This window comes from Cheilinus undulatus, linkage group 9, assembly GCF_018320785.1.
Source record: "Cheilinus undulatus linkage group 9, ASM1832078v1, whole genome shotgun sequence".
NCBI lineage: Eukaryota > Metazoa > Chordata > Actinopteri > Labriformes > Labridae > Cheilinus > Cheilinus undulatus.
In genome coordinates, this window is record NC_054873.1 from 34,627,385 (window position 1) to 34,639,949 (window position 12,565).

General features: G+C 38.3%; 1 protein-coding gene across 9 annotated transcripts in view; it reads right to left on the minus strand.

The window, feature by feature from the left end:
* Window positions 1-10,729, minus strand: part of ptprjb.1 (protein tyrosine phosphatase receptor type Jb, tandem duplicate 1) — a 71,271-nt gene extending 60,542 nt beyond the window's left edge. For 5 of the 9 annotated variants that reach the window (XM_041795557.1, XM_041795556.1, XM_041795559.1 and 2 more), the window contains exon 1: window positions 10,307-10,727. In XM_041795557.1, coding sequence (XP_041651491.1) covers window positions 10,307-10,363 — 57 coding nt within the window. In that variant the 5' untranslated portion in view covers window positions 10,364-10,727. Of the gene's footprint in view, window positions 1-10,306 lie in introns of all 9 variants that reach the window. The other 4 variants (XM_041795561.1, XM_041795560.1, XR_005992347.1 and 1 more) reach the window with 3 other exon arrangements.
* Window positions 10,730-12,565: the final 1,836 nt, after the last annotated feature.

Sequence of the window (12,565 nt, forward strand, 5' to 3'; positions counted from 1 at the left end):
GTCACTTTATTTGCTGATGGCTGATATTTGTCAGCCAAGGCCTATATCGATGTTGAAGTGATGCTTCAGTCACTTTGAACATCACCACACCTTCCACTCACTTGTGACTCATTTTCTTGAATGTTGCCGCTTTATTTTTCAGCTTACTCCAGCTTTATGCAGAATATCTATCATTGAGATAATGGGAAAACTGCAGATGACAATTTGACTTCATTCACACATGCAGCTCAACTCTGAAACTGTCAGGCGTTTGTGTCAAAGCACAACTAAAATCCATTCAATCATTATGTCTTACCATGGAAACAGATCTTCCATAATGAAAAGCATTCCTTAAAGTTAAAGTGAACATAAAAATGGAGATTAACAACCAGCATCATGTACACAGCTTACTGAGCTGTGACAACACAAATGAGACGGGAAGTGAAACTCAGACAGAAAGAAAGTACATGACACAGAACACCTTACCATTCACTTAAAACGGGTAGTTCATGAACAAACTGATGTTCAGATAAGTGCAGGGTGACATTTTGACAGTGAAGACTGCAGTATATGGAAAATGCAAAATGGTTGTGAAAAGTCATTTAAGGGAAGTATTTTATTTCTCCTTTTTCAGCTGAAACTTTTTCAGCCAAAACTTCCCTTTAGCTCTCATGCAGAAAGAGTTTCAAAATTGGCATTTTTGTTATCAGACTCTTAAAACTACACCTAGAAGGCAAAGTACTGTAAAGCTTCATATTCATGAAGGCCTTAGCTTTACCGCATGTCTCAGAGCTGTCAGTAGGTCACAATAAAAATACAGAGGCAAAACATTTATGATATAGTCTTAAGAAGACATGCTCCCATACATTTTATTTCTGTTCCTGTGGAAAAAGTTATCAAATAACCAGATTTTATTATTATCTCTTTTTTCTCAGCATACTGTGATAACTGTAAAACTCCTTGAGATCTCTGGAAATTAAAAAATTTGCATGTTACGTCAAGAAAATGTCCTTCTAGGGCTTCTGTACTGATGCACTTTTTAAACATGTTTTGTCCTATCTGTTTTGTACTCATTTTTTGTTCAATCAAATCAACTGCAATATTTTCATTAAAAAGCAGGATATTTAGCATTTCTGAAAATTTTGGTTTTGATTTGTCATTTAACATACATTGGTGGGCTGCATGGCGGTGCAGGGGTTAGCGCTGTTGCTTTAGAGCAACAAGGCCCTTGGTTCGTTTCCCGGTCAGGGCCTCTCTGTGCAAAGTTTGCATGTTCTACAGCTTCCTCCCACCACCAAAGACATGCTTGTTAGGTTGACTGATAACTCTAAATTGGCCATAGGTGCCTGGTTGTCTGTCTCTGGACTGGCAATCAGTCCAGGGTGTACCCCGCCTCTCACCCAGTGAGCTGGGATGAGCAGTATAGAAAATAGATGAATGGATACTTCTGGGTCATGAGGCTAGACCAGTTGAGAATAAGTGTCCTAAACAACCAAATAATGCAAACTTTAGTGTCTGTTAGTTATCAGAAATTGCAAATAAACCCCTACATACTGCCTTTTTTATACAAACACATTAAATCAAGTCTTCTCTTTCACACCTGTTTTATGAAATGGATGTAATTATCTAAAGTTTTGGCTGTCTTTAAATGATAATAGCTTGGCTTTATTCACCCCTCTACAGCTTTACAGGAAGACGGATAAAAACACAACACACAAAACTAGACAAACTAACAGAGAAACAATGGATGAGTGCTTGAGTTTGGGATTTGTGGCTGAGAAGGAGGTCCTGCTAAGGTGAAGGGCTCATGTGCTGTCAGGGTGAGAACCCTGGCAGCAGAGTTTAGGACGTACTGGAGTCAGTCCAGGGCTTTGCAGGGGATGCACTTTAACTGCAATTATTCCTGGTCAGTCTTAAGAACAGTCATAAAGCCACCTTCTGTATTTTTATATTTGGGTCTTTGTATAATATTGTACTATTTATGCTTGGTCCCCAGTGTTGTCTGATTTTATGTCTACTTTTTATTGTGTACATGATTGACATTCATGTGTATACCATCAACCTGCCGGGGAGCATGGATAGAAATTAACCTGCATGTTCATTAATGTGCACTGTCCAGTTAATCAATGAACTAAGTAAATAAATGATCAGAGTCTACAAATATTTTTAAGGTTTAGTCTCTGATTTGAATTTGGACCTAAGAAGATGATTTTTGATATTACTGTTCATGAAAATAACAGAGAAGGTATGGTTTAAAATGTGGTAGAAAAAAGTATCAAACATTTTAACAACCTTGCTTAAAACTTACGTAGCTCAACAGGGCAGCATTATTACATACTAGAGAGCAGACTTTAGGAGTTCTCTAAACTGATGTCCTGACCGTCATTGTTACGTCTCTACAATTCACATTCAATATGAAGAACGCTGAGAGTTTGAACCCGCCTTTGTGTTGGAGCCAGCTGTGTCTAACAGGTACAGATAATCATTTGCATGTGAACTGTGTGGCCTGTGTTCATCTCTGCTTCACATGTGTACTCTTCATAGAAGTTGGCTCATTTACGGGACACTGCACCTTTACTTCCTCATTAAAACAATACGTTTGTCATGCAATGTGGAAACATGATATAAAAGTGTTTCACAATGAATTAATGAAATACCAATAAATCTAACAACAGGACACAGACTGAGTTCAGTGAGGTCTTTAAAGGATTATCTTGTCTCCACAAATATCTCACTACATCATGACCAAGCAAACCAAAGCAGAATGTTACTTTAAAAAAGCATCATTAAGAAAAACAGTCACTAGCAAGTCTGCAGCTTAGTCAATGATGTAACCCAAGAAAACTCCAAAGTTGTACAGCTAACAAATTTAATTTTCACAAACCAGTCATTTAAATTTTGTCCCAAAACCTGCTGACCTCAGCAAGATGCTGAAATAATAAACCTTAAATGGATTTGTATTTTTATGCCTGTTACTGATAAATACACTTCTCTCTATAATAGACATATAAGATATATAGATAGAAGAAAAAGAAGAAAATTCTCGTGGCCACTAAGTGTGGCCGTTTGTCAGCTCTCTGCGGTCCTCCTAAGTGCTTATGTTGGTGTCAAAGTCACACATTTTTCACATGATAGCCATGATTGTCCACCCAGAACTCTCACAAGGGAGATTCTGCTGTGAAAAGCCAAAAAAAAAAAAAAAAAAGTTCAACCTTGCATCAGGGAGAAGAAAATGTACACTGCTTTAACGTGTCCAGCTAAAGAGAGTGTGTTAGTGTTTCTGGGTGGGTTAGTGACATCTGTGTGATGCAAAAAAGACAATGAGACACGAAAGTTTACAAAATAACCTGAACAAATATTTGGCTGAATTTCAACATTTCTCCAAGTCAAAATATCCCCGTGTAGGTGGAACATATTGCACTGCTAACATAATATACATTCAATATGAGCACAGACACTCATGATAAGTTAAATGACATTACTGTTGTCACATTTTCTCTTGCCTTTCTTTCACTTTTCCCATGATCCACTTGAATGTCGTGTAAAGTGGCACCAGAGCTGTTTCATTCATTCATGATGTTACGTCTTTATAGCATTATATCATTTAAAGGTGTGGTTTGTAAAAATGGGAATAACTGCAATAGCAAAAAGTCAGGTTCTAGATTGCAATGCTCTCTTCTCTGGTGGTATATATGGCAAGCAGTGGGACTCAAAAAACCCACATCTGTAATTAATTCCCTTATATGCTAGTGTAGAAACATGTAAAATGCAAAAATCCAAGATGGCGAGGTCCATGGAGGGACACTCCCTATGTATGAATAAAATGATTTTTCTAAATTAAGAACATAAACAATTCAATCAATTCATGATACAGTGATAAAACACTTAATAAGGTTGGCCTAAATATAAATTTTGTTTTATTTTTACCAAATTTGTTAAGCTAAATGCTAAATATTACACACTACACCTTTAAAAATGAACATTAATAAGAGCTACCATGATGGACTCTAGGTTTTACCAAATTTATTTGTAATATAGTTTGACGTTATAGTTCATATCCCATTTGTTAACATGGAGGACATTCAGTTTACCTCTACTGCAGCCAGTCAGCAGGGGGAGCGCTCAATATTTTGTCTTCTCTCCCAGGCAGCTGTTGCTCTGTCCATCTTGATTAACAGTCTACTGGTATACTGATACAGATTTTGACAAACTCTTTCTTTGCCAACTAAAGCAGTGAGATTTAAAGGCTGTTATGTGTGTTTAAGTGGGTCAGTATACTCCAATACTCGTGGACTGACAAATATAAGAGTGCAGCTTGGCTCATGTGTGAGTCTGCAACATTGGGATGTCAAATTTATGGAAATGTAACGTCAGTGGGACAAATATGACCATGACATTAGAAATTAGGCTGTGGAAGAACACCATGGTTTTGGTAATTGATGGGTGTGGAGGAATTTAAGTGTGTTTCCTCCAGAAGGGTTTTATGATGTGTCAGCTATAGACTAAATTGTTATTTTAAACATCAGTATGGCATTAGCCCTGATTTTTACAATCAGTACATCCCTACCTAAAATATATTCTCTTGGGATAACAAAGCTGTTTTCCTCATTATAAGGTAATTTCTTGAGCTCTTTAAAAAAAACAATAACCAAAAGTTAGATAAAATAAATGTATGAAGACTAGAGATCACATGAACAGTAAACAACAGATTACTTCACCTTTATGAAGCTAATGTGCTTACATAATTCCAACATTATTTTGTTTATGCCATGAATGAGAATATTAGGATGTTAGGGTGCATCCTCAAATTAATCTGGATTCTTTGTACATTCTCTTTCCTGTTTTTGTTTTGTTTTTTTTCCTGATCTACTAGGATTGATGCATTTTGGCAACGGCCTCTGAAGAAGATAGACTATTGCATGTGGAGCAGCACTGAGTGACACGTCCAGCACACATCTGAAATGGACTAGAGCATGTGCAGAGATTGACTAGAGAGAGAGGGATTTGTCCCGGAGCATGCTTCGGGCGTGGATCACTGCGCAGACCAAGTATAGGTTGTGTGCAATCACATGATCCTGGATGTCTATTGGGGGTCAGGAAGTGGGGGACAGCCGTAAGTAATGAATGGGGATAGAGAAAAATTGGTACTTAACAGCTAAACGGACCCATATACTGCAATTATTATCAGGAAATTTCTACATACAGTATATTGAGTACGATCCTTAGTCTTTATATAACAACAATTTTTGTTCAATTATCTGATGCAGAGGCAAACAATGTCAAAAATACTCAGTCCTGCAGACCTTCTAACTTCCTCTAGACAGATGAGGGGAGTCAAGAGTCCAGAGCAGTGATCATCAAATGGAGGCTCAGGGGCCAATCAGGCTCCCAGGGCTCCCCATTCGCCCCCCTAAAGATGACTGAACTAAAAAAAGAAGAAAAAAATACGTTGTGGTTTTAGGGTACCTTTTCTCTTTAAATCCCTACAGCTATAAAATCAACCAACATTGCGACATCTTTTACAGGAATAACTACATTTTTGATCTGAGTTTTACAGAGATCCACCTATAAGTAGATATGATGCATGATCGGTCCAGTCTTGATTAAATCTACAGCGTTCTTTGTCAGCTTCAGGAGAGCAAGATTTTTCCCGCCTGAGAATCAAACAACAAACCAGTTTTCTTCATTTGTTTTTCACCAATTAGGATGCATCTTATAGCATCAAACTGTAGCTGAAATATTTCAATTGTCCATAGTCCATAGGGACTGATTTCACTGTTAATGCTTAAAAAACTACATTTTGAAAGAAAATACAAATACAATAATATGTTATTGGACCAAAATATCAAAATATTGTTTTATTTTAGTTCATTTGAAAGTCTGGCCCTTGTACAAATGTAGTTTATGACCTTTGGTCTAGGAGAGTCTTGCGCTGAGCTACCAGGTTAGCTGAGCCCCTTTGAAATATGAAATAATTCCTCCTTTTGACACAAACATGCTTTTAATTTAAACCACACTATCAATCAAAAAAGACATGTGGGGCAAGAGCTTATTCAACTAAACGGCTTTTTAATAGGACAAACCATGGCAAGCTCCCATTTGAGTGTCAGTCTCTATTCCTCCATCTCCTGTTGGTATTTGATTCAGTCTGATTCTATTCACAGTTCATGTAGAGATATTTTATCTTACTTCAACATTAAAGAGATTTACAGTGAACTAAAGTTGGAAAAAGTACAAATGATGTTCCAGCCACACACATTATTGAAAATATCAAGGTTTGCATTAAAGAACGGCCCCTACAGTAGTGTTTGCATCATATTTTACATCCATGTGGCACATCTTTCATATGCATATCCAGTCTGTATTAATAACGTACACCAGATTTTCAAAATAAAAGTATTGGGCATGAGATTCAAACCTTGAATCTGAGTGTAAAGGCTTTCAGAGGCAAGTGCAGGTCAAGTTCCAAGCAGCATGAGCAACATAAGGCTGAGACTGGTCATGCAAAGATCCATCAGGTAATATAAAGATCGATCGGCTGATTATATATATTGATACCATAATAAAAATAAAAAAATGAGCATGGATCTGAATAGGAAAATCAAGTCCTAAGCTCTTCTGAGGTGAGCCAAATGATCTGGATCTCTTAAAAGAGACAAGTTTACCATCAGAATGAGCGAGATTGACGGCTCATCAGCTTAAGAAACGCAGGCAAGATCAGCGTTTAATGTGCTAAACCATGGCAGAACCATCTAGGGGAGGCTACATGGGCTTAAGCCCCGGATCTTTTCATAAAAACTTTGAACATTTTTCATCTCAGAGCGACTTGCTCCTCTTTTAAGTTATTGATTGTGCATGAATTGGGGATGGAGTGAGTGCTCTTGTTGTCCAAATGTAATCTTTGGTATATGTCGAGGAGCTGAAGGGAGAAATGTTCAGCAAAGAGCAGAGCTGATGGTCAGAAAGCAGACAAAGTTTCTAAAGTATGATTGAGATGATTTTTTCCTCAGAGTCCTGAACATGTTTGATAAACAGTGATCTGATCCTATCAGCTGTGTCTACTCAGTGATGCCGGGCAAAAAACAGATAGAGATAACAAACTCTTATGCATATACTTCAACATTTGGTTATGACCGTGTTTTAAAAACTAGTCAGACATGAATCATGTAGAATAAAAGAAGATTTAAAAGAAAAACCCTCACAGCTGAAGAAGGAGAGGATTCTCCAGAATGAAGAGTGAGGAAGAAGAGAAACAACAGAAACTAGGAAAAAAAAGGGGAGGAAACGTGATGAGAAGAGGGGAGAAGAGAGGAATTATTACAGAAAAAGCGGAGGTTAAATTAACTGTACATATCTGAGGACTCATGAAACAAAGTAAGAAAGAGAGGAAGGAGGGAACAGTGAAGTGAAGTCACTACTGGTTTTGAACTGCTGGTTTAAAACTTGCTCTTTTAATGGTAATATCATGGTCATAAATCTAAAAAGTCCTTGTTTTTATATAGTCTTGTTTCAGAAGCAAACTTCCATCCAGGAGTAAAAGAGAGGAGCAGAGAGAGAAAGGGAGAGAATTCAAGATTACAAGAGGAGGAGAGAAAAGAAAACAGAGTGAATCAGAAATGAATTGATGACAGGTCAGTTCTTAAATCCTGTTACGCTGTTTGTCTTTAGGAAAAAAAAAAAAAACATACAGTGCTTAACAAATAATAATAATAACAAATGCTTAACAAATGTATTAGACCACCTGTCATATTTGTCTCAAAGACCATCCAGCATCATGAAGTGCTTAAATGTGGACTCTTTCATTTTCAGTCAGCTCTCCACGTTTTGCCATTTTGAACAGGAATGAGGGATTTCAAACTGAATTCACCCAAATTTGAGTCGGCTCACTGGGATTCTCTGAGAAGTCAGGAATGAATCAAGCATAACATTCAACCACTAAAATTCATTTTTCTGTTCAGGAATGCAAGTAAATAACTATAATTTGACATATTAATCAAGAAATAATAATGTGCTTTACTATTTTTTCAGTTTTTTTGTAAACCAGTGAATTTGAAAATTCATGGATAACAATAATAATTATATTTTAGCATTAAAAATATCATTTGGGTTAAAGAGCTTCTACATATTGGTGTATTAACCATTGCAGGAACATAAAAATGATTTTGGTGATTACCAATGCTGTTAATTTAGGGCAGCTATGGCATAAACCTTACTTTGGTTAGGGTTAGGGTGGTCTAATAAATTTGTTGAGCACTGTATATAATTAGGTTACAGGTGTAAACTAAACACTTAGGTGCTGATTATAAAATAAGGTGTATACTAAACACTTGAATATCATAAACAATGTTTAATTGGCACATTAAGTTCTCCTAAATATAATAAGTGCACTCAATGAATAAAAATGGCTTCAAATCAATGATAACAGTGACTGTAAAGCAGGAAAACTCTCTCTGGGAAAATGCCCCTGACCCCCCAGCCCAGTCCTGGGCTGTTGGCAACACCTAGCTCCACCCCTGGGCAAAACTGTACTGAGCCGAACCGGACTGCTATGTGGAAACAGACCACATGACCGCTGTGTGAAACCACTCAACCAGGCTTTAGACGGAGGCAGCCTGCTGCCATTTCTCTGTCATTTGTTTGTTTGTTTGTTTGTTTTTTGTAAAAAGATAAAACTTTTTACTTCTGTGTGAATAATTCACTACTTTCAGAACAGAAGAGTAGCTAAAAGGATGTTTTTATTTTTGCACTTTAAACACTTGGCATAGTCATAAACAGCCCAAACTTGGCCTTTTTGGTGACGCTTCTCTGTGCAGAAATCACTACTCGCCCCCCAGCAGAAGTTGTCTCAGCTGCAAAGAACCTATGATCAATTTAAGGATGGTGATGTGCTGTTCCCCCAGATGTTTTCTTCTGTATAAGGTCCACACTGCAACATTTGCATTAAATACATTTGAGAGCTTACATTTTTGGGGAAATTTGGGTCATGGTATCTCATTAGGGAGGTGGTGGTAGGTCCTGAGGTGAGACCAGCAAACCTCTGCTGTAAAGCATCCATTACCATCAGTGATGAACCCACGCCATCAGACTGTGGCGTTAACCTCACAGCTGTCTAAATCAGAGACTTTTTAATACATTTATACCACAAAAAAATGTTCCATTATTTTCATAAATAATACTATCACAAGTAGAGGCTCTAAAAATGAAATCTTCATAAGACAGGTGCGTAGGCGAGGAATAAATCCATCTTTAACTGAACTCCTACATATGGTCGAACTGTCCAAACTGCACTAAAACATTGGCAACTTTTTGGTTCCAAATTATTGTAAATGTTTGGTGCAATTTCAATAGTGTGTAGGAGTTTTCTTTATTGTTTTAATAACTGGGAACCATAGTTCCTAATAATAGTGGGTGCTTTTGCTATTAATACTCCATTTTAACAGCATCATACAGGAGTCTAAGATCCCTGTACCGTGACGGCCCTGGCTCTCTTAATGAGCTGGTATGCTATAGCAGGAGTCCCTGGTGTCAAGAGCTCTATAGAGATCTGCAGGAGTGACAAGGACATGGAGCTGCACCTCATTCCATTCCTGACCCCTTTGTGCTGGCCACACACATCCTCACATGCCATTCTCAACCTCTCTCACCCTCTCTCTCTCTCCTGAAAGACCAGTGGGACGAGGACAGGTGGGTCTGTGGTTGCCGGACCTCATGTGTTATGTAAGCATTCTCGTTACATGTCACAGTACAGGTCAGCTCAATGGAATCTGACCTGTGAAATCCTGAGAAAATAACTGACCAGTTAAAATATTTTTAGTTTAAGACAGCACTCTTTTGGCTTGCTCCAACAGTGTGGTCATCACAAAGCTATTTCTCCTGTTTGTCTCTTGATATTAACTTAATTGGAGCAAACGACCCCTTCTGCTCACTGGGGGTGCAGGCAGCTCAACATCTCCTGTGATTTATACATTCAGCTGTCATAGGTACCTCATACAACCCCACTTCAAAAATGCCGAACTATCCCTTTAAATCTGACTTAAATTAACGATCTCATAGGAATAATGTGGCTTCTCTCCTTGCCTCTCTGACTGTTTTTAATGATCAATCTTTCATCTATCTAAAGTCAGGCTGGAGCTGCCATGATTGACCACAGAGAGGTGATTTACCTCACAGATTCCACCTGCGCAACAGGTGCACGCACGCCAAGGTTTTACGGTAAACTCTGACTCTCAGCATCCAAACAAAGCACCCTCTTGTCTTTTCCCCATGAGTCCATCAACACTGCCTCCTTTAACCGAGCTCCAAATGGAAATAAAAGAAGCTTTCTTACCTCGAGGAGAGCGCAGAGCAGAAGCAGAGAGACGCAGAAGCGCACCAGTGGCTTCATGGTGACGCACGACGAGGGAAAAGTTTCAGCTGACTTCTCTAGTTGTCTGCTCTCATTTTCAAACTTCTTCGTTTGTAAAAGTCAAAACTTTAAAAGCAACAGCTCTGGAAACGCTCAGTCAGACTGTCGCTACATGAGGACAGTTTCAAGTCAGAGGAGGAAACTTTCTTCCTCGCTGTTAACGGGGAGGAGCGGCGGGCCGAGCGCGTCGATCAGGGAAGTTTTTAGTGAAATTTGCCACTCCTCTCGTCATCATTTCACCCTCCTCTGATTCAGCCTCTTCAAACAGTCTTTTTCCGCCGTTTTCCTATTCAGATCATCCAGTTTAATGTGACACAGCTCCAGCAGTCTGATCCAGAGAGGAGGAGAGGGCTGTCCGGTCAAGCAGAAATGAGGAAGAGTCACCCACATTCTTCATTCTTCCAATAACTCGGTCACACAGAGCAGAGGAATGACTCTGCAGGAGACAAAAGCCGAGCAGCAGCTATACATGTATATTCATAAACACAAAAACATGTATGCAAATGAGGACAGTTCCTTTCCAGCTCTGTTATACAGATGAGGACGAAATGACCCTGGTTATATTCAACAGAGCAGGGAGTTTCTTTGTTTTATTGTGGATGCTTTCATTATTTTACTAAGTACGCAAAAACAAAATTATATCACAAAAACCAAGAACTACAAGGGTCTAAACCAGGGGTGTCAAACTCAAGGCCCGGGTGCCAAATCCGGCCGTGGTACAGTTACACCCGCCCACAAAATCATCTTCTTAGTAACACTGGCCCAACACTGAAGTCTGCTGATTGACTCCAGTATATGAATGTAAACTTAACACTGATGATTTAAAATATCTACCTCTAAATAAATAAAAGTACAGAAGAGGAATAGGGCCTCTGAAAAAACAATTGAGATGCTTTTTTTTAGCATATGAGAATACTGAGATTAATCTCAGAACATTTTTCTGACTTTTTCACATTACTCTGACTTTCTTGTCACAAGTAAAAAAAAAATTGCTTATTTTTTCAGTGGCCCTAATCCTCTTCAGTGTATCAGAAATACATGTTAAGTCATAAAGATCTGAAAAAGTTAAAAAAAAAAAAAAAGTTTGAAATATTGGATATGAAATTAATTGGTGTTCATGTCATATTTCTAATGTTGCATCTGACAATGATGATTAAACTTTTGATTTTTATTTCAGTTGCTGACATGTAAAAACTCCTTTGACTTTTATTCCCATATTTTGGTCTTTAGAGTCGCAATTTAAAATTCAATCTCATATTTTGTAACCTTTCAAAGCAGATGGATACGCCCGTTTCCTTGTTTCTCACTGGTGAATCCATCTCCCAAAGCTCGTCTGAACCGTTTGGGTCCGGTTAGAAAGTGACAGGACCAATCAGTGACGAAAGGCAGTACTTTCAGGCACAGCGGAGTCGTGATGTTAACAGGCAGCAGCAAGAGGTCGGTGCAATTGGTGGAAGACATTAGCATTGATGCTAATAAAGCCCCAGTTTTATCAGAACGTAACGACATTTCTACATTAAAAGAACAAAGAACAGCAGTGAGTTGGTTTTTTTTCATAAACGACAAAAGTCGTGTACTTACATGCCTATAGTCGCCATGTTTTTCATTATTCCTCGGTAGCTGCGCACACGCAGCTCAATAGCGGCTACATCACGTGTTTTGTTGCTCTGATTGGCCCGTAGAGATGTGACAGACAGAACGTTCACCCAATCACCCTCCAAGTTTTTTTCAAGCTCTCTGCCTTTTCCCAAACGTTTCCTATTGAAGCTTTCCCAGATGGATGTGTGAAACAAATCTATCTGGAGTGTCAGGTTAATATTTTGACCATCCAAACTCTTGATTTCAACTTTCTTCATCATATATTTGCCTTTTAAAACATAATTTGACTTTTTATTTAGTGTTTTGAACATTTAAACTAAAACATTTGACTTTTTAGCTCTGATTTTGATAATTTAAACTTATCAGTACTGAGTTTGTATTTTTTCCTCATAATTCATTACTGGGTAAAATGAGGTTGACAGTTAATGTTAAATGTTGACCTTGTTAGGCCCTCAGGTTAGACCTAATTGGAGAATCCGGCCTGTAGACTGTTAAAATAATTGGACTAAGCCAGGGAGCAGGTGGCTTAGTGGGTTAAGGCGCTCCCCATGTATGCGGGCAGCCAGGGTTCAAATCCAGCTT